The sequence below is a fragment of the Topomyia yanbarensis genome, chromosome 2 (genome assembly GCF_030247195.1).
Source record: "Topomyia yanbarensis strain Yona2022 chromosome 2, ASM3024719v1, whole genome shotgun sequence".
NCBI classification, from domain to species: Eukaryota; Metazoa; Arthropoda; class Insecta; order Diptera; family Culicidae; genus Topomyia; species Topomyia yanbarensis.
In genome coordinates this window covers 74,637,008-74,659,331 of record NC_080671.1, presented here as the reverse complement: position 1 = coordinate 74,659,331, position 22,324 = coordinate 74,637,008, and the positions used below count along the sequence as shown (strand labels likewise).

The 22,324-nt window shown below is 38.5% G+C and overlaps 2 protein-coding genes across 2 annotated transcripts in view; one reads left to right on the top strand and one right to left on the bottom strand.

The window, feature by feature from the left end:
• LOC131679531 (another transcription unit protein-like) overlaps positions 1–3,058 on the bottom strand; it is a 178,101-nt gene extending 175,043 nt beyond the window's left edge. Inside the window, exon 1 of the mRNA XM_058960271.1 lies at positions 2,913–3,058. Within this exon, the coding sequence (XP_058816254.1) occupies positions 2,913–3,058 (146 nt within the window). The remainder of the gene's footprint in view (positions 1–2,912) is intronic.
• LOC131679530 (zinc finger protein 335-like) overlaps positions 1–22,324 on the top strand; it is a 118,763-nt gene that overhangs the window by 4,178 nt on the left and 92,261 nt on the right. The window lies entirely within an intron of this gene.

Genomic DNA, 22,324 nt, shown 5'->3' with positions numbered 1-22,324 from the left:
TTTTACTGTAATACTTTGTGCACAATAGGTTTAATTGCAATGATCTGAGCTGATCTTTCTCAACACTCGTGCAGAGTGGGACGGTAAGCTCGAAAGGAAACAAGGTGCCTGCGTCTACGTGTCATTCATGAGTCTAAGTTAGTAATCGAAATCTTTTCAGACAGGTTAGGGATAAGAAAAGTAACATAGTATTTTTCACTTTTTGACTTTCAGATCCTTGTAAATTGGTTAAACTATGTAGAACCAAAAATCTGGATACGCAATTGCATTGCTGCAGGGCAGTTACATGTCAAATGATATGAAATTCCGTAATCGGATTCACAAAGATCACACGAATAACGCTCAGCACGCTGAATAGTAGCCATGTGATGAAAGAGCTTGCAATGTCCAGCCAGTGTCCTGTGTGGAATACTGCAATTGTACTTGGAAAAATGCACAAATTCTTCGAAATTTGCGGACTTTTATCCGGCTTAAAAGTTTTTGTTGGAACGCAAGTTTAGAAGCTATGCCAAGGGTTGGCATGTTCGGATGCAGCCCAAGAACGAATCTTTGTTTTATCCAAATTATCAACAGTGGAAGAACTGGTTCTTGACCAACGATGTCAGTCGCAGCCTCCAACCATACGAAATGCGAAATGCGATTTCTAATTTCGATCTCGAATTTGTCGAACTACGTGCTTTCAGGGCAACCTGACCTAAGCAAAAATAAATTCTTTTACCGCAAATTCCCTGTTAAAGTGTCGTTCGAAGCTCCACCTCATTGACGATGGAAATACACTGTTTTCGTTCGATAGTCGGCCTTTTTTGCATGTAACGTAAACTGAACCGAGCACAGCACACCCTATAGGTAAGGGGAGGTGTGCGAGTGACGCGAACGTTAATTTTATTTCCGTTCGATGGCGAGCCCCTTTGGTTTCGAACGTATACTAAACCAAGTACAAAACCGGAGGTCGTATGCGAGTGCACAGTTATACAAAGCTGGCCAAAATTAAAAATATGAAATTCAATTTTTATCATCAAAAATATTTTTCTTATGGTCTAAAATAGTTGAATTATTAACCTGCGAGAAATTGAGGTGTTTGAAGATCTCTAAGTATTTTTTGGATGTTGAGATCTGATTAGAAATGAGGTATTTTCAGATTTCGAGCTCATTTAACACTTCTAAATCATAATTGAATCTAGAACATATTCATAGCAAGTTGATTCCCAATATCTTTAAAATTCATGCATGCTACCGCAATATGCAACGAAAATAAACTTTGCATTTAGAAATATTTGGAAATGTTAGCATTTTATAATAAAGAATACCGTCTTAATATACAACCTTGAATATTCATCATAACTTTTACTAACGAAGGAAAAATCGGAAAAGCGCGCTATTAGTTGAATTTCATAGGAAATTTTATCATCTTTCAGAATGTCATAGTGGTGTATTGCGCCGTTTTGCGCCAAGCTTGATAGGTAACTATTTTTCGTCAAAGGTTTGATCAAATAACAAGAGAAGTAAGAGTTTATTGCAATTATGCGTATTTCCTATCGTATTAATTTTGTATAAACCAAGTTGGCGCTGCAATTAGCTGCTTCGATACATTCTAGGGTGAAATATCCAACTGCGTCCATAAATTCATTATGCGTTTCACTCTTTAGTATGTTGAAAAATCGTACTATAAATATGTTTAGAAAAGTTTTCTAATTAAATAATAACAGAGTATGAAACGAATTTATGACCTATATTATGATTTTGAAACTAATCAATATTTCAAGGCTTCGGAGGTAATGTACGCGCATTTGAAAGTTACCCTTCGTTCGTTGACAGATTGAAAGAAACAACATTTGGAAGTTTTTAGATAGAAGCTTACCGCGGAAGGCGTAAAACATACTTTTAAATTTTCACTATTGAAAGGAGCTGTTTTTTCTGATTGGTGCGAGTTCTCATTTTTAAGGAATAATAATGGAAAGACAAGATAATACCTGATGGGTTTTATTTAGTATAATCATTTGTTTACTTGATTAAATAGATTTTTTTTTAAAGAAAAGATGTTTTACAAGACGTATGTATATAACACAGACGAAAAAATTGAAGTGGTTAAACGATATATTTATAAATGGATAGAAAGCACAAACGAACTTTACAAAGATCAAGAAAATGCGTGAAATTTATTGGTTTTGAATAATATACCGCTGAACCACATTTTTATACTAAAGCCAAAAGTAACCTTTTCTGTGTTGGTAGGACATTTTTTATTTGTGTGTTTGGGACCACACTAATCAATCCAAAACCATTTTTTTATGAAATGAATGAAAAATTGAAATTTTTTTAACAAAAAGACCCAAAAAAGGGCTGCGCAACTTAAATGTGTTTTATTTTAACTAAAACGTCTAAAGTAGTTGAAATGCGAAATAATTTTACATCCCCTTTGTTTACTATTTTTCCATTTATGGAACCATATCTCCCCGCTGGGCAATTTTTAATTTTGAATTAAACTACAACTTCCTGGAAACAACACACACACCTGAGAAACTTTTGGGGAAAACGCACACATCTTCAATTATAATGAAAATGTTTCTAAAAATGAAAATTTCAATAAACTCTTACTACAATAAAATTAATGGCTTCTGAAAAAGACCAGTTGCTTTGTAGTTTGTTGTGAGAGTCATAATTTAAGCCCGCTCACCGCGGAGCCAATTGGATATCTTTCGGCATGTCAATCGGTTAGTGTGGAGTACCCAGATTGGTATCCTCGAACAAACCAACCAGGTAGACCTCGTTGGCTTCTTGGAGAGCCACTACGACTGAGCTCTGGAAGCGTAGATCGGATTTAAAGTACTGCTCAATCTCACGGACCAGACGCTGGCAGGGGACGCTTGCGGATTAGTAGCTCGTTTGACTTCTGTCAGCGACGAATTTCTCACCGGGCGACAGTTCCTGGTCGGTAGCGTATGGGCTTCTTAGCGCTACCAGTGGTTAGAGCTCTTTTACAAAAGACCTTCGTTGCTAACTGCTTGCGGGGAGCTTTCCCTCCGGTGAACTTGCGGTCGCTCTGTTTGGTACGGGCCATGGCGCAAATAATTCTTGGTTACTGCTGTTGATGCTAGCTGGTAGTACAATGACGGTTAAATGAATGACGAAAAAACCGACTAGCGTGAATACGAATACTGAGAGAACATATTCGTAAACCGATAAGAATCAGTTGCATACAGAGATTTTTTCGTAAAATATGCGATTTTTTCGTATATACGAGAATCATTAGTAGTCCTATTGAAACTCTTTTATTTTTATTACGAGTTTTTCGTTCAGAACTTCAATAGAGGTATAATATGGTGACCTTGTTATTGTGCGTCAGGACAAATAATTACTTCGTCCGTTTCCACCGGTTTCAGGAAGACCTCTTTCGCTTCCAAGTGATCCAGAACTCGGCGCAGTCGATCGGGTTCAGTTCCATCACAAACTATTCGTTGGTTTTGATAGAATAAGTTTGAGTTTTCTTTCTCTCTTCTTGGCTAATACCGTAGCAACGACAATATTTCAACTAGTGATAAAGTTCTCAAGCGCCGGATTAGCCATCGTTGTTGTTATTACCTCCTGGGCTTCCCTATACCCTTTTGTTCTGAAACTCCACAGTATAGGTACTCAATTTCGGGGTTGTTTAAGCGTCCAATAGGCAAATAACTGCTGGACAATCGGCTTGAATTTTTTTAATGCGTACCAGATGCAATTTCCAGTATTTGTTGGAATTACCCTGACTGGCGCGCAAGTTCGTTTAATCGCTAGCATTTTGTGGGTTTATTTTCATTATCCCTCGAGATGCCATCAGTGAATCGACATCCTTGCCGTAATATCCCCACGAAGAATGGGCTTAGGTTGGAAAGTGAAAGTCGAAATAAGCTGTTTTCGCACCACAACCAAATGGGTGTCATTAGCTCGAACATGATCCATTTGCATAGAGAGGCTGCTGGACATAAGTCACTTAGAAAGCAGCACAGTAGGAATTCCGATTGTACTAAATGCACACACCCATACCCTTCTACTTGCAAACGTAACAAACCAGCCGCCATCCAACCGGAGGAATCATTCCTTTTGAATAGAATCTAGTCGATCGCAGAATTCATGTTACGTGTTTACCTTTTTACCTCGAGAAATCGATTTCCTCATCCACGGATTAAAATTTCAATAAGGCTGAATCGATTTTTTTTTTCAAATTTCTATCACTGCGAAAAGGTACCCTTACACAAGGTATAAGTAATGTCATTACTGAGCAGAAATGTCACTTTTAACGAGCGTGTAAGTACGAGTAATGGTAGAATTTCTGTGCAACTCCAATCATGTCATTACTTAGTTATGATATTTTTATTGTGCGTATAACGGCCCCTAATGAAGTTCATAAATATTAAATTCGTGTATTTTATCAAAAAACTCTTGCGAAGTATATTTTTCATCAACCCAATAAATTTGTTTTGCGCTGTTCAGGGTTTCTGCCAAAAAAATCCCCACAATATTCTTCCACAAAAAATAGTTATTAAAAGATCGCATCTAACTTTCATAAACATTTTCGTGAATATCACGAATTAAAAATACCATATTCATTCTAGTACTCAATTGTGGTGTGCAGTTTGAAATTAAATCGATTTGCCAGATTGATCCTTTTCACTAAAAAAATCGGTGTTGTCAAACATCGTTCCTAAAAGATCTAATAAAAAAAATAATATGTAAATAAATACGAAAGCTTTTCTTCAATGAACGAAAACGAATTCGTGCGACCAACGAAATCGTTCGTATGATATGAGATCAATGTAAACTGACTTGTTATACTGTATAATTTAATCTCGTATTTCACTCATGCTTCACTAGTTGGTTTTTAAACTTTAGCGATGGGTAATGTTCGCTGGCAGGAAAAAAATGTAATTTATTATTGGAAGCTATTATAGCTAGGTCAAAAGTGAGCGTTTAATGAATAATTGAACCAAAATTTCTCAAACGAGCCACCCAAATTAGGTGAAGTTAAAATTTCGATGGAAGATTCAATTTTTTGGTATTATTTGGCATTGCAAAATCAAATCCAGATGGAGAAAAAAAAATGTTTGGCCCAAATTTTAACATTTTCGAGTTAACTAACTGTGGAATTGTCGAAAGTTTTTGGAGATTAATTGAACATGTAATATAGCGTTGATTAAAAATATATTGGCTAGACCAGCGGTTCTCAACCTTTATTGTACCACTTGTTGCGGACCTCCACGGTAAAACATCGATTTTGTATGCTATCAATATATTATTTTAGTCCGTTAGGAAACAAGACTAGAAATATCAATACCCATTCGGTAAATATATTTTTCTTCGTGGACCCCAACCAACGTTCGGCGTGGAACAACTTTGTTACAAATGGAGGGTCATTTTCCTCAGCGGCCTGTTGTTTGGTACTAAAATTACCAAATAGGTTTTTTTTTACCAAAAAGAGGTCCTGAACACCTTTTTTCATTCATTTTGTTGTAAATAATCGTTTAAAATATATACACAGTACTAAGTTTTTGGATTGAAAAAAATCTGTGACCTACGACAACTTCATCGCTGATTAGCGCGTTAAAATCCGTCAATAAGGTCGTTCGCACAATAAAAATAAATAAAAATTCTGCGAAATCCACCTGGATTTGATTTTGCAAGGCCAAATGCTACCAACAAATTGGATCTCCCATCGAAATTATAATTGCACCTACTTTGACTCAATTCGCAACGAATAAAAATTATACAAAATTGGCGCTTTCTTTTTCATCATTTTAAAATCGATAATGCATAAAATACACTGAAAGTAATATATTCCACTGTTTAACTGAATGATGCTGAAAATGTATTTTTTCGACACGTTTTATTCCTCGTTTGGAGTTGAACGCATAGGTGCAATTCAGGAAAGAAAGACGGACTGCTAGCTCTCACGAATCACTCATCCGTCAACCACCGATACCTGTCGATCTCGAAAGTCGTAAAAAAATTTACAACCATCCCAGCAAGTGTGTCCTTCACCTTGCGGAAAGCGGCAAAATTGCCTTTTCCCTCCTCCGAGTTCACCCAAGAACGGAATCCATTATTTTATTGCCCATCCGAAGGCATACCGTTATTAGACGCTGCAGCAGACGTAGACCCATTCACGTCGGTGTGTCTCAATATTGCCCAACACCACCGCCGTCGGTCGGGTGTCCTCCGTCTGCATCTGCGGCCGAGAAGGGAACGACGACGTTTCAGAAAAGAAAGTCATAAAAGCGACCCCCGAAAGTGCCAGAGAAAAACCATAACGCAAGGTTAACGCGTAGGGCAATAAAACAATCTAATGCCTGTTTTACTACTACACGGTTACTACACAGTTTCGGTTCCGTTCCATTCTATCCTCTTTGTTCGCACCAGTAGGTATCCCTCGTACAGCTCAGCACGCACTTCCATGTAGCTGCATGCCTGTTGCCCTCTGTTCCGTGTTCGCTCGTAAGCTGGTATACGTAATCGAAAGAAACTCGACCCAAGCCAAGTTGAAGAAAGTTCGTAAAAGAAACTCGCATCCGAACGATCCGGTCCAAGCGTAGTCGTAAAATGCTCCGATGGCCTTGAAGTATCGATTGACACCGCGCGCCATGGCATGGGCAAACGTTGCACTTCAACATCGAACCAGGCGACTGAGTAACCAACACCAGCGCGCGAGGAAACGGCGAAATTACTTCCAATGTTGCTTCTGGTTCTGTTTCGGATATTGTGCCGATGTATTGCTGAATGATGGTGGTGTACAGAAACTGGAAACAGAGAGGGAACCCTGCGAAAAGAAGGCAAAAAACGCGCATCGTTGCTCGTCAGCGAGTCATTTTAAAAGTAATCATTCTTTTTTATGCCTCCTCTTGCCATTCGATGCCTCAGATGCCTACTGAAATGCTGAAAGGAAAAAAGCCGGATTTGCGGATGAACGAAACATTTGAGGTTTGGAACGATTTAGATAAATTCAAATATTTTATTAGATTTAATGATTGTATTTCTACGAGCTACTAAGAAAAGCTATCGTGGTAAGTGCTCATAATATTTGGACAGCCAGCTGCCGAGATTCGGTTTTTATATTATATTATGTAAACTTAAGCCCCCTATAACAAGTCATCATCGGGTGTGTTGATTTAGACAAATAAATTACGAGCATAAGCAGCATAAATTTAACACTCCGCACAATGGTTAAATTTCACGTATAAGCTTTGAAAGTAACTGTAAATTTCATTCATCCTGGGGGTCCTAGGCCTGGGGGTCCGGACCCCACCCCTAAAATTTTTACCTCCTTGAGAAATTTTAAAATACTTTCTATTTTAAATTCGTTCTCAATTCCACGTCATTCCAAACCAGATTCGACAACCAAAACTGATTTTAATTAAAAAAGGTATTTCATATTACGTATTGTACATTGAACATTTCAAAATCGAAATTTCGGAACCCCTCCGAAATTTTTTTTCTGGATCTCGCTCCTGGCTGAAATTGATTTTGATCAAAATGCCACGCTAATTTAAATACTCGCTAGCCTAGGGTGGTTCAACTTGTGTTTCAATTGCCAGCAAAGGGCAATAATTAAATATTCCAGCACACGCACAATTAATCATAATTTGTTAAATCGTGCAACCGTTTAATACGATTTTCATTAATTATTCAAAAAGTATAAACTCCTAAGAACAAAAACCTTGGGACATAGTTCCACGAAGAAGAAGCACCGCAATCAACCGGACGCATCATCAAACGATGCAGAGGATTATCTCCTACAGAGCCACCAGTAGGTACTCGATGCTTTGAGAGAGAAGCGTTGAGCGGCGAAAATTTCACCAGAAAAGAGCGTGCACGTGATGTTCATCCCTGTGAAATACGTCATCAGACTCCATTCGTGCTTTAAATCGCACTGCGGCACCTCTTCATACAGAATTGGAACAGAATGATAAAACTTGGTGTATATGGCCAAAAATTGGGCATTAGCATTTCAGCTAATACTGATAACTGAAATCCTCGACATCACTTGCTTAAACCGAATGTGAAAATATGATTTATTATCCAATTATCATAAAATTTTGAGATACTTTTATTTAAACTTAGTGAAACATAAAATAAATATTTGCAAACATATATAATGCATTAATTTTTTGGGTTTTTTTTAGTTTCCGACCACTATGCGTCCCTGGGGATGTTAGATAGCAGAAGATGTCTAAGCTTACCAAAAAAAACATGATTTGGCAAGCAATTCGCTCATACCAAAAACGGAGCAACCCGTTCGTGACAACCGGAACGATCAATGGACAGGTGTACTCGAAAGAAAGGCTCCAAAAGCATTTAGTTCCACTTCCGAAGTTTCACGATGGCTGTGCACTTTTCGGGTTAATATCTCTTGCCGTATTTCATCAAAGAATTGGCCCAATGGGTTTCTGTTCCCATGTTATAAGAGGCGACAAACAACAGCTGTGGCTGTGATCCACTAGGAGATTGATAACAGTTTTTCTCCGGACAAAAGCATCCTTGAGGTCGGTTGGAATATCTCCGCCAAGAATTGATCTCCTGTGTTCCTGCTACCGTGTCATAAGAGGCGACTGAAAACAGGAGTCTTGACGTCAAGGTGTTTCTTCGTGCCAATATGAAGGACTAAAATACTCGAGTCGCGCACGGAGTGCTGATGACTAAATCTGTAGTGCTGTGATCGAGTATGGTTTGAGTACCAAAAATGAATCTTCAGTATAAACATACAAAAACTATGAATCTATACCGCATTGTGCAGGAAGGAAAAATTTTCATAGCTTTGGTTCAAGACTCGTATTCCCATAAAGGAATCTGCTTTTTTGGAAAGCTACTTAACCACGTAATTAGTAACTTTTAACAAAAATGGCATGACAGATCCACGTGAAGTGCGTCGTGCATGTATACTTGCGAATAGTGCTATTGACGCAAGTCTTATATCCGACCTCACAACTCACGATATTTGTGCTGTCACGGTCAATATGACCGTTGATAATATAAACAAGCAATACGTCAATTATTCGGCATATTTGCCGCATAATGCACCATCACCTTCTGATGATTTCAAAAGGATTGTATCGTATTGTAGCAGAAATGGGTTTCCACTCATACTCGGCGGTGATGCAAATGCCCACCACATAGCAGCTCAGATAGCAATTTGAGAGGCACCAAATTGATGGACTACTTAAGCAGTACAAATCAGCAGATACATAATGTAGGAAATCGCTTAAACATTTGCACGAGCTGGCAGAGAGGAGTTGTTAGATGTAACTCTCTGCTTTGACAATATTACGCATTGCGTTGCGCCATGGCCTGCCTACGAACATGCCAATCATTGACGTAGCTTCAATGATGTAGCCAAAAGGGGGGGGGGGGGTAGGTTGAAACTCCCCAAACCAAAATTAGTTCGATTGAAGAAAAAACAAATTAATTGGTGCTGACTAACTTAATTAAATATTGCACGATAATAATTTTGGAAGTAAATTGTCTGATCACTACATTGAGAACCTACAGATTTAATCAGCATGGGGACTTTTGGCAAATTGCGGGCATTGGATCTTGTATCTGATCTCTTAGCCGAGACTGCATAGTTGTCAAACTTGCATTATTTTTTAAGAGATGCTCCGAAATATTGACTAGGGACAATGCTTTGAATGGGAATCGCAATTTGATGTTTATAAACATAAACTTGCTCACCGAAAAATTTAATATTTGCCAAAAATGTATTTTTTTTAGAATGCTTAGAATTGAGACAAAAACTCAGTGTGATTAACAACGACAATAATATTTGGGAACGTAGAAGGAAAATGATGAAAAATAGCGTTCTTCGTTTGTCATTAGCAGGTCAGGATCGGTTTTTATGGGTATTTTTTGTATTAGCGATTATATAAATAGCCTCTAAGCAGGAATGGAAATAATAAAAATTTCAAAACATTTCAAGATAGTAGCTATTAAAGATGTATATTTGAAAGTCAATTCAAATTAATGCTCGAAAACATTTTTTAGGGTCACGATCACATTTCGAATCTGTCAACTTTGGATGTTTAGAATTTTTGAACAATATTACAACATAAAGCAGTACCTCAATTAATTTTGACGGTCAATCCTCCTAGAAGAAATTATAAAAAAAACTCTTGAAACAAATTTAGTTCGAGATTTATTGTCTTTAGTAAAATATTCGAAAACAACTGCATTTTTCCAAGCACAATTGCAGTATTTTAGTCGGGGCACTGACTGGATATTGCAAACTCAATTATCACTACTATTCAGCGTGCTGAGTATTATTCGTGTAATCTTTGTGAATCCGATTACGAAACTACATATAATTCGATATGTAACGCAGTAATGCAATCGTGCAATCTGAAATCTGGATTTTTTGGTTCGGGCGCCAACCTTAGGGGTGCGCTAAAATCTTGATCTGCTTTATAAAATAAGTGAGATTAAGTCATAAAATAATTCAGGATAGGAGTATCATTCGCAGGTACACATAACATTATTGTTTGAAACTGATAAACAAAGCCAAATCAGACAGAAAAGAGGCGCATAACTGAGACTTTACCAAAGGCGCCAGCGGACTACGGTACAGTCCTGTTACTCCAGAACAAACAACGAACAATACAAAGACTTCAAATTTTAACAAAAATAGCGAAAATTATTGCAAACTTTTTCCGCTCGTTTTCTCAGTTTCATAGGAACAAGGGTAACGGAAATGTGGTCAGTGCAGTAAAGCAAACCGCCTTTATAAAGCTGCAGCTAAGATCGTGGAGTAAGCTAGATCAATTACCATCGAGAAGATAAACCCACGCCGTGCCATGAAAATTGCCTAGAGGAGTTCCGCAATATCACAAAGTTGCCGATTCCCAACCTAGGTCCAACCAATCCTACACTAAGTTAGATCTCTGGTTGAAATGTCACATGAGAGTTTTGGTGTTCCTGGAAGCGTTGGAAACACTTTGTTTCTTCTGAATTGTCTAAGACCAGGTGCTGTTTGCTTCGGATTTGTGGCAGAGCTCTTTCTTGGCGGTATATTTAGCGACCTTTCAAGAGAGAGAGAGAGAACAAAATTATTCTAGCAAAGACCCATTTGCTTGTAATTAGTGGAATACTGCATGCATGACGCGCGGCACAAACAACCAACCATACAGACGATTCTTGTCGAAGAAGACGTGAAGCAGTCTCGCAAAAGGCCACCCGACACTAGTTTGAAAGGACACCCCATTTTATCCTGCCCAGTGCTATTGTCACTCAAAATCTTTGCTCATTGGAGCAAGAGGTCTTCAAAACAGACAATCCCGTTCTTCAGTAGATCCACGTATGCCAAGTTCGAATCAATAACTACACCATCGATCTCAACTTTGTGAGCGGGCATGTAAACGCGTTAGTTTTTCATGAAAGTTTTGTCGCCAGTAACGTAATTTGTTTGCTTTGCGGAAAATATCACAATTCCGAACTTTCTAGATATCTGTCACTGCTGCATATTTCTGTGCCTTGCGTAATATTAAACTATTTCGTGGACTATATTTGATCCGAAAGAAGATCGGATACGGAAGCTCGGAGTCTTTGGCGATGAATCTTGTTCGACATATATTTTAGGATCATCAGGGTCGATTCAGGAGAGTTTATTTATGCAATGACCTAGAGCCAGACGCAAACTGAAAACTGAAGAATAGGAAGGAAGAGACAGAAATCATGGGGGATATAATTTGAAAGACAAGTCTGAATTTGATAGTAAAGGAATAAAGTGGTCATCTATCTTCACATCTAATTCCTAAAATTGTTTCCTCAGTATACTTGTCTTACGGTAGAGTGCCAATATTTATGGTCTTCCTGAAATTTCAAATCGGACGCGCCCCAATAGTATTGGTGCTTGCAAAAAATTGAACACAATCGAAAACAATGTCATGAAGCGGTCTGGTGTAATGTTGAAAAAAATGTCTTTGTAGTACAAGGATAATTCTTGAATTGAGATGGGACTTAAGTTTGAATATGCAGTATTGATTTTTTTTGTATGCCAAATGTTTTAAAAATCAATGAAATGTCGAAATTTGGTGTCAATTCGAAAAAAATAACATTTATTTTGAATTTCTTTTTAAATCTCAGTTTAAAAATTGAAAGTACTAGAGAGGCAACTTTGTCCAAACAATTTTGTAGCATGTAGCATCAAACATTAGAATTCCTTTTTGTGTTTTCTCACGGTTGAACATTTTTGCACCCTGAGCCGTATTTCACAACCTCTTAACTGTGTACGATTGAGCTAAACTTTAGCAACGAGACTTTTTCGAGGTGCTAATGCTGTTGAGGTGCGTCTGGTTATTAAATTTGATGATCACCTGTTTTCCATACATGTCATTGGCACCCTAAAATACAGTCTTCTGAATAGATGGTCCCTCCGTTACCTTCCAACACCTAGCGTCAGCTGATTTCATAAATATACAGTAATAGATTTGTGGTTAGCATTTAGATGAAATGAACGACAGTCAAACATAAATTAAGTAGGGAGTAGGTGTGCCATGCACACAAATTATTATTTGAAGTTCGAACTGCCAAAGTAAACATTAAAGGGGCGCACAACTGAGACTCCGCCAAGGGCGCCAGAATACCACGCTACGGCTCTGCCTATGTACAAATAGCTGAAACTCAACTGTTCCTAACCCCGTGTGGTAAAGAGCTGTAGTTTAAGCCGAATTTGAAAGACAATATCTCTTCGGGGGTGGAGTCGTTCTATTATCTCAATATCCCCCATGGGTGTTGGTATAACCACTCATCGAGAAGTGTCTTTTAATCCCTTTGGAGTGACGATTACTTTCGTATTGTGTATGTTCTTTGTGTTATTTTCTTTATCCCAAACCTTACCACTTCCCCAATCGCTACCATCAGAAAATGATGAAAAAACAAATCGCGACAAGGCACAAATATCCGATCAACCTGGTAAACGTGCCATTTGCACCGGTGATTCCTGATTCCTGAAGTTAGCCAAAAAAGTACACGATTTGGCAAGCAATTTGCTCGTGTCGAAAGCGGAGTACCCCGTTCGTTACAACCGGAACGGTCAATGGACACGTGTATTCGAAAGCAAGTTTCCAGAAGCGTCTAGTTGCACTTCTGAAGTTTCACGATGGCAGTACACTTTTATGGCCGGATTTAGTCTCGTGACATTTCTCGCAATATGTACTGGAGTTGAGTGCTACACGGTTAAGGATGTTAATTTCGTGCCAAAGAATCTTAATACTTCGAACGCACCGGAATTGTGGTTAATTGAGAAATACTGGGCCATCATAAAGCAGGCATTCCGGATGCATCCTAATGATGCGAAATATGAAGCAGAAATGAGTAAAAATGTATTTCCACACTAAAACAAGTAGGCCCAGGAATGTCTATGTAGTCGGGGATCTGTGCCTTGCCGTGTGTTTTCATCATTTCCTGAGCGGAAGGAAAGGACAAGGAGGTGTGGAGAAGTAGAATTGGAAGGGTGGGAAAAATAAAAGCACAAAAATAAACAAAGTTAAACTCACAAGTAGTTCGCCTGCGAGTAAGGCTCTTTACCACATTGGATAAGAAACTTTAGTATGTCTCTGAGTTTCAGTCGTCCAAACATGGTTTCATCTATATAAGGACGGCCGAAAACTCGAAATCGCGATTGCTCTACTGCTGGGCAGGTTCCGTAGTCGGATTCACAATGATCACATGAAAAAGACTCAGCGCGCTGAATAGTTGCCATGTGATAATTGAGCTTGCAGTGGCTGGTTAAAACCCTGGTCAGCATGCCACAGTGCAGGTTCGAAAATTGTAGGAGATTTTTCGAAATCACTGGGCACGGTTGTTCTAGAAACACCTTTGTTTGGCGACACGTTTGTAGATTTCTCCAAAAATTCCTGTGCTCGGACGAAGCCCAGGGTCATATTTTTACCCTTATCCAGCTTGTCGAAATTGGCAGCGCGGGCTCAGGACCAACGAAGTCAATCGCTGAACCTGCCCTGGCCAATTCGTCAGCCCATTCATTTCCAGTAATACCGGAATGTCCGGGCACCCAGACAAGGTAGATAGTGTTGACAATGCATAGTTCTTCGATTTGGGTTTGGCACGCGATCACTAGCTTGGACCGTGATTTGTCTGAGCTAAGAGCCTTGATTGCAGCCTGACTATCGGAGCAGAAGTTTATAACTCTGCAGGAGAAACTCAGTTGAAGGACCGATTGTACCCCGCACAAAATCGCAAAGATGTCTGCTTGGAATACAGTACAGTATCTACCTAGTGAGTGAGATTGTTCCAATTTCATTTCACGACAGTAGACACCAGCACCAGCACGTCCCTCCATCAGAGAACCGTCAGTGTAACAGACCACTTGCGTTTGTTGTTGTCTTTCCATAAAGCCAGACAACCACTCCTCTCGAGAGGGAATCTTTACATAGAATGTCCTGTAAGGAAAACTACATGTGAGTGTAATATCGCTGGGAGCAAGAATATCTTCACCCCATGTAACCATTTGTGACCACAATCGTGTATGACTGGTAGCAAGATCAACATTGGTTACTGTTCCAAAGCCCAGTAACCTGCAGTCTGTATGTACATTACAATGCTTCTTGTTTGAGGTGTATGTGTAATGGTTTGATATTTAGAAGTGCCTCAAGAGCAGCAGTCGGAGTCGTGGTGAAAACACCAGTCAACGCATTCTTCGCAAATGGTTTAGCTTTGACTGGACTGTCATCACCTCTCCCCTCTGCCACCACACAAGGCATCCGTATGACAGTATTGGACGTACAATTGTCGTGTAAATCCAATAGATGTATTTAGGTTTGAGACCACAGATCTTCCCAAAAGTTCGTCTGCACTGCCTGAAGGCCATGCACGCTTCCTTGACTCTGAACTCAATGTGAGCAGACCAATCATGTTTGGAATCCAATATAACTCCAACGTATTTGACTTGATCTGTACACAGTAGCTCAGAATCAAAGTACTGCAAGGAACGAACCTCGGTTGTTATTCGCTTCTTCCTGTAAATAACCATTCAAGTTTTGCTTGGGTTAACTTATAATTGAACTTGTCGACACCACTTCTCGACAGCTCTTAATGCCTGTTGCATCAAGTCAAAAATTGTTCCGATGCAAAATCCAGTAATTAGTATTTGGTAATTTTCAGCAAACCCGTAGGTTGGAAATCCAAGCTCATTGAGTTTCTTCAACAAGCCGTCAGCTACCAAGTTCCATAACAAAGGTGACAGGACGCCGCCCTGAGGACAACCACAAATACTCAACTTCCGTATCTCCGTCTGTCGCAGTGACGAGCAAAATATGCGGTTACTAAGCATTGCGTTTATCCAACCCGAGACACATGTTGGCATCCCATGACCGCGCGTCGCTTCCAGAATAGACTGGAAGGACACATTGTCAAAAGCACTCTCAATATCTAGGAATACACCCAAGCTAGATTGCTTGAGCGTGAAGGCTTTTTCAATGTTGTAAACAACATCGTAAAGCAGAGTGATCGTGGATTTCCCACACTGATATGCATGTTGAATTTTGTGCAATGGATATTCCGTTCCAAAGCTTTCAGAAGCAAAGAACTTAAGCTGATAGGCCTAAAACTCTTGGCTTCTTCATAGCCAAAAGCGTCTAGTTCCACTTCTGAAGTTTCACGATGGCAGTCCACTTTTATGGCCGGATTTAGTTTCGTAACATTTCTCGAAATATGTACTGGAGTGGAGTGCCCCGCGGCCAACGATGTTAATTTCGTGCCAAAGAATCTTAATACTTCGAACGCACCGGAATTGCGGCCAATTGATAAATACTGGGCCTTCATAACGCAGACATTCCGGATGTATCCTAATGAAGTGAAATATGAAGCAGAAATGAGGAAAAATGAATTTCCACACAAAAACAAGTAGGCCCAAAGTAGAGGTGTGCGCCGCCGCGCAATGCCGCCGATTTCAGGTAAAAGATATCGGCGCGATAAAAAAAATTACCAAAAATTCGTGCCGTAGCGCGGAAGCGCGCACCTCTCGCCCAACGACAAAAACTTGTGTGTTAAGAATAAGATACTTAAATTTGGATACGGCTATGAAGTCGAATAAAACGAACATGGTAAAAGTTTAATAATTTGTTTCATTTTTTTCCCCAAAAAAATTTAAAACGATAGGTTTAATGAGTGAATTTTGACGAATCTTTTCTTGTGATGCAGTTTAATTCCGTACACCCTTAAAATGTTACACACGACTCCGTTGAACAAACACATCGAGTCGTGTCGAATCAAACGAGTTGAAAAGAGATAGCTTCACCAAATAATGAAACGGTAGGCAAGGAAATACAAAAAAAATCCACAACGGCCTTTCCTTTGCAACTTCTTTGAAGAACATCATTACATAAATCGATTAGATTGTGATCTGCCAATAAACTCTAGTTAAGCATAATTCGTTTTCTGGAAGAAAACTAAATCCCTATCGCCTACTCATTGCTACAAACAAATCCATTTTATATGTACCCATTAGCAACCTGTGAGGGGTCGTCAGTTTGTTTTATTTTTTTACGGTAAGGGCGACAGACTATTCCACACACGCATAACCTCTAGCAGCAGCATGTTCAGTGATGATTGCGATCGTCGTAACCATCATCATCGCCGCCACCATCGACAGATCCGTTTTCAACCTTCTACGTCTGACGATGAGGCGGAGGGAGAGAAGTATCTACTAAGCGATAAATCAACGCAAGTACACATTGTATGTATGTGAGCGATGAGCTGTACCGTGTAGCTCCATAACTCAGTCGGAACGCAGTGCAAGCAAAATTAAATGTGATTTTCTTAAATCGAAATTTATCCCGCCAGCACCGCCTTGTTAATGTTCGAAGCCCTGATGGAAGTGGTGTGGTGTCAACCGACAATAATTGTTCCGTTGCCACAACCATCAAAGGTGGTGCGGTGACAGACCCGGGTGAGGATCCGCAGTAGGTTCGTCTCGATTCAGGCAACTTGTTTCGCAGATCAATTATTTACCGGTCACTAAAAGCCGTGCATTCATTACCGGATTTAATCACAAAATTAAATTATTGTATATGCTTGTTTGTATAACGAAAACCACTCTTCAGCTGGGCATAAATACAGCACCCAGCAGCAGCAGCATTAGTAGAAATCCAGTAGCGGTGCGCCCCAGTAAGGATGCGTGACGTACGTGTTTGGTTTGACTCAGAGAGCATAAACGAATCGCAACCCAACGAACACACCGATCCCTATCTAGCTTGCTGACGGGGCACTGATCTCCGATTCTCAGCTGTGAAAATCTCGTCCTCACCGATATGCAACCACTCTGTTAATATTTGAATAATTTACGTTAAACACTCGCTAATCGAACGCTATGGGAACTGTGTCCTGGTATAATAATTCTACTAGGTACTGCAGTGGCCACCATAGCTTAGAGAGCTGTCTATCTCTGTTTGCCGGGGTGGTTTTTGGGGATTGCATTTCGTGGTTTGAGCTTTCGCAAGCCTTTTGTAATGTTCCAACACCTGGTAGAAATTGTAGAAGGTGCGATTTTAACAGTTCTTCTGAGTGCTATGACCCCCTCTGCATTCTACTTCACTGCAGTCACAGACGAAATCCTCCAGGCCAACGAAACGCGACGAGAGAAAGTTCTCCTCGCCCAGCTCAATCAGCAGTCGGGCGCGAACGGTCTGGAAAGTGATTCATTTAAATAATTCATCAATTTGTATGGTTTATGGCTGAGAAGGGAAGCTAACTTTTTACCCCGTCCGATGGATTCGATTTTCGCTCGCGATTCGATAAATGTGTAAATTCACAAGAGAATAATTGATGTGGCGCCAAATCAGTGCGGGAATCTAATTTTTGAAATCAATTTTCCGTCGTCCCGCACTGGAGCTCGTGAGTGCGAATGAAACACGCACATGTCTATCGAAGATAAATTTCCATCTGCGATATAAATTATTTGGATAATGTGAGTTTGGAAAACAATAAATCCGAACAGAAGCGTTCTAGTTTGAATGAGTAGTACTTATGTATAGTTGCAGGCGCTGCTGTTCGGCTGCGGGAGCATCCATAAATGTGAATAAATAAAGCCACTCAGCTACGACGCTTACAAGACGCCAACCGATAGAACTGGAGCGGATTAATGGATGGATACGATTTGATTCGTTGGCGAGGCGAAGGAAAGCAATTAAGTCATGTTATTTTGATAATTTATTGTGGAATAGTTTAAGTGAGCAATTGGCTTACATCGTAACTAGCAGGATTTATTGGTGCTGTTAGCGCAATAATTTTCTTCCATCACATCAGGGGTACCAAAAGGGAGAGGACAAGCTAACTAACCCGCGGAAGTTTTCGTGATGAATGAATAAATTTTTCTGTTGAGCAAAATGGTTGATTATTCAATGTCCAATTTAAAGCAGAAATTTAAAAACAAAACCTACCCCAGACGCATCGAACGATTTATGCCAATTAATGCCCGTCAAAGAAGATTAACTCGAATTCGACATTTGCATAACTAAAAGCGATAATTTGGAGATTGGTATACGTATAATAAAAAGCATGAAAGGAGAACGAAAAATGCTCTGCTAAAAATGTCTCACCAAAGTGATAGAAGCACATAATCGGAGTCGCGAGATGAGCTATTATTTATTCAGAAAATCCGCACTTCAATGAATCTGTTCACCCTCCCATGCAGCAGCAGCACTATGCCGTCGTAGGACGGGTGTGAGAGACACTTTGCCGAGCGCGCAGCAGCACAGAAAAGGGGGACCCAAGAAAATAGCACACTCACTCTTTCGGATGGTGACAATGATGATAATGACTATCAGCACCAGTGATGGTGGTAGTGCTGCTAAATATCTCGATACGTATAGGTATACAGGCTTCCTTCTTCCAAATACCAATTCCATCATACGGCAGCGGAATGGAATGGAATGGAACCCTAACAATTTCACGCTGCCGCTTTCCGGTTGCCCTCCGTGGCTAAAAACTGCGCTGCGATGACGAAAACTACGGCTGGTATCTTCAACTTTTGGAAACTTCAAAACCAGAGCTCAAAATAAAATAATATTAATAACACACAATGAAAGAAAAACCATAAATTATGAAGATTTATACGTTACTCAATCTATTCATTCCATTTCATTTTCTTAATGAATGATTTATATGCAACCGAACAAAGCAGCGCACTCAGAAAGCGACGGACAGACAGCCGAGACGAGAGACGGTCGAGCGAGAAACTCTATGACTTTGAGAGATGGCTTTCCGGAGGGATCCGGGCGGCAGACAGATAGCTCCGTGTCGATATGGTATTTGTATAGTGTAGCAATGGGAACGGTTTTGGCTAGGAATGGGAATTTTCTGTACCTTTGTCACAAATGACGATGTCCGAAAATGGTACACTTGTTGAATTAATTTTACCCCAACCTATTTTGCAACTAAAAGCATGGCTGCCCCATTAGGATTTTTTAAAAACTCTCTTAGCTGTTCAATATTGTTGTCAATCACCTTATCACAATGTACAGTATGTAAAAAAGTTTATCCAGCCCCGTAGCAAATTCAGCATGTGTTCAATATTTTTGACAAAATCCTTCAAAGGTACAATTATATTGTCATGTTTTGTAGTTTACGCACTAGATAATCAAATTCATGAAAATACTTGCATTTATCGTTTTGTGAGATTCTGTTCGATTGAAAATAGTTGTTGGTAATGAAACGTATATCCACCCTAATGTACCTAGTTACGTTCAAAAAGTGTGATTGACTAATACCAATGAAGAATTCAGATCAGCCGTATATTTGAAATCCAATGATTGGCTAAACTATTTTGAACACAGCGAAGCAAAGTCATGTTTTATCAGTACTTAAGGTGGCTAAGTAAATAGATGATGAGTTTTAAATTTACTTGATACCGCAATATGATTGATCAATTTTCAGAATTGACAAATAGCAAAACAAAAATCAGCGTCAAAAAAGCACTTTTTGAACTTTGCGTGAAGCGAATTGAAATTTCACAATAACTTATCATTTCAATAACGTGAAGCGAAAATTTTACACAATAATTTATCATTTCGATAACATTCTGTAATATTTCTATGGAAAAATATCGACTTGGTGACGAAGCTTTTTGTAGAACGTATCTGAAAAAAAACATGATTTGCGGTGTTACCTGCTATTCGCAAACTACATAAGGGAGTCTTTTACTCGCGGAGCCTTAAATTGAGCACTTGTTGGGGGCCATAAAAATGGAACAAATTGATATTTTGCAAATGACGAATTTCGCGCCAACTCGAACAAACGTTGGCAGCACCCTCTCAGATTTTAGTGTTTTTAGTTTAGTATTTTTCCAAAAATGATCTAGACTGTCTTTTAAAAAGGGCCAAACTTTTTTACCGATTTTTTTCAAATGGCTATAATTTAAAAATGACAAATCCTACAAAAAAATGTTGTAGGGGTGATTTTTACAAAATTAGTTGAATTTTTAAATAAAAATATTGAAAAAAAATTCTTCATCGACTTCTACACTGGAAAAAATTTAAAGTCGATTCATGAAAAAAACGCATTTTTAATATGGATGAAATTTATTATTATGTGGCCATTATGTTTCCTAACTAGCGTCAAAAATTCAAGTTGGGCACTTTCAAGGAAAAAAAGTTATTTGAAAATAAACTTTTCTTTTTCGAAACTGATTTTTTAGTGTATTTTTATCGAAAACTAAACTAATAAAAGTCATAATCATCTCAGAATCCAATAAAACTCAGTTTGTGAGAAGATATTGTCTAATTTAGCAACTAAGCATATTTTTATTAAGGGGTTAAGTACTTTTTCATTTTTCATAAAATCGATTTTATCGTTGTACTTTCAGATAAAGTAAATTATTTTTTTTGTAAATCGACTTATAAAATAAAACCACTCCTACAACATTGTTTTTGTTGGATTTGTCATTTTTAGACTATAGCCATTTGAAAAAAAATGGTAAAAAAGTTTGACACGGTGTCTTTGTCGAACAACATTTTTCAAAAAAATTCGGCATCTGTAAAACTTCGGGATATGAATGAATGGACTTTTCTCTTTCATTTGAAAGTAAAATTAAAATATTCTGTCGGGGGGTCTAGAACAACTTTTTATTTTAAAGTTTTTTTATTGAAAACATAAGCTTTTTAATGAATTTAATTCGCTTTTTTGCTACTAATTGGTACTATAGACATTCAAAAAATGCTAAAAGTGAGAATCTGATGAACAATCTTATTGTCTACAACTTCGTAGAATGCTATAAATCGATATAAAATCACCCGAGAAAGTTATTAAAATTTTATCAGTTTTTAGGTGCGCGCGGGGCCTATGGATTAAGAAATCGATTAACAAGGACTTACAAAAAAATGTTGGGTTTAAATGAACAGTAAATTCAGATAAATTTCAATGTATACAAAGTCCCATTCTCAGCAGCAAAATATATTTTCAGATTTCTCTGGGGTGAAAATGACACTTTATGAACAAGGAGGTGTGGAAAGTTGTTGACCAAATTTATTCGATAATCTTATACCTTTTCAAGATATTGATTAATGTAGTAACGGATTTTATCATGCCTTTTTCCTTTTTTTCTCGCTCTAGGGGATAGCTAATGTAAACTAGAATGACCCTTCTTCCTGATCCTATCCTGCCTGATAAAATACAATTGGCTTAAATTCAAAGCTTTATATTTGAATGAACTAAAGTAGACAGTTCGAGTCATTGTAATAAAAAACGGATTTTATTGCAATTTTGGGATGAGAATCCTGTTTGTTTTTATCAACATTAAAAGAAAGATGATTGAAAAAGAAAAAAAACTCTTCGAGTTTTGGATCCATGTTTGTTATCTTTTGGGGTAGATTCATTTCATCAGAATTTATAGATGCAGGGTTTTGCTTGTACTGAAATTTTATTTCCAAATCGAGCACACTTCACATAATCTTAGAAAAAAGAGCAAAGCCATGTTTCATAATTTCATTTAAGAAGAAATTCCGGAGTCGTTACTCGTTGTCCATGGATCACAACAGAAAACGATTAAGAAAATATCAGGGTGGACCATACATTCAGTATATTCTCAAAGTAATACAAGTCTGTTTATTGAAGATTTCCCTCATAATATGGGATAAGAGCAAAGACAACATATCAAGAAGACAGAGTTGTCAGTTCAGTTCAGAATCTGAAGACATTAACAGCAACACGTCTTTCGGGTAAAGGTGATGCTTTCTATATCTACTATTATATTGAGATCGTCATCTTCGTACAATAGACAAAATATTTATTTCTCATTTACTATTGCGATTTCTGTTCAATGTACAGCGATTCCCAAAAGTTAACAAACTTGAACATA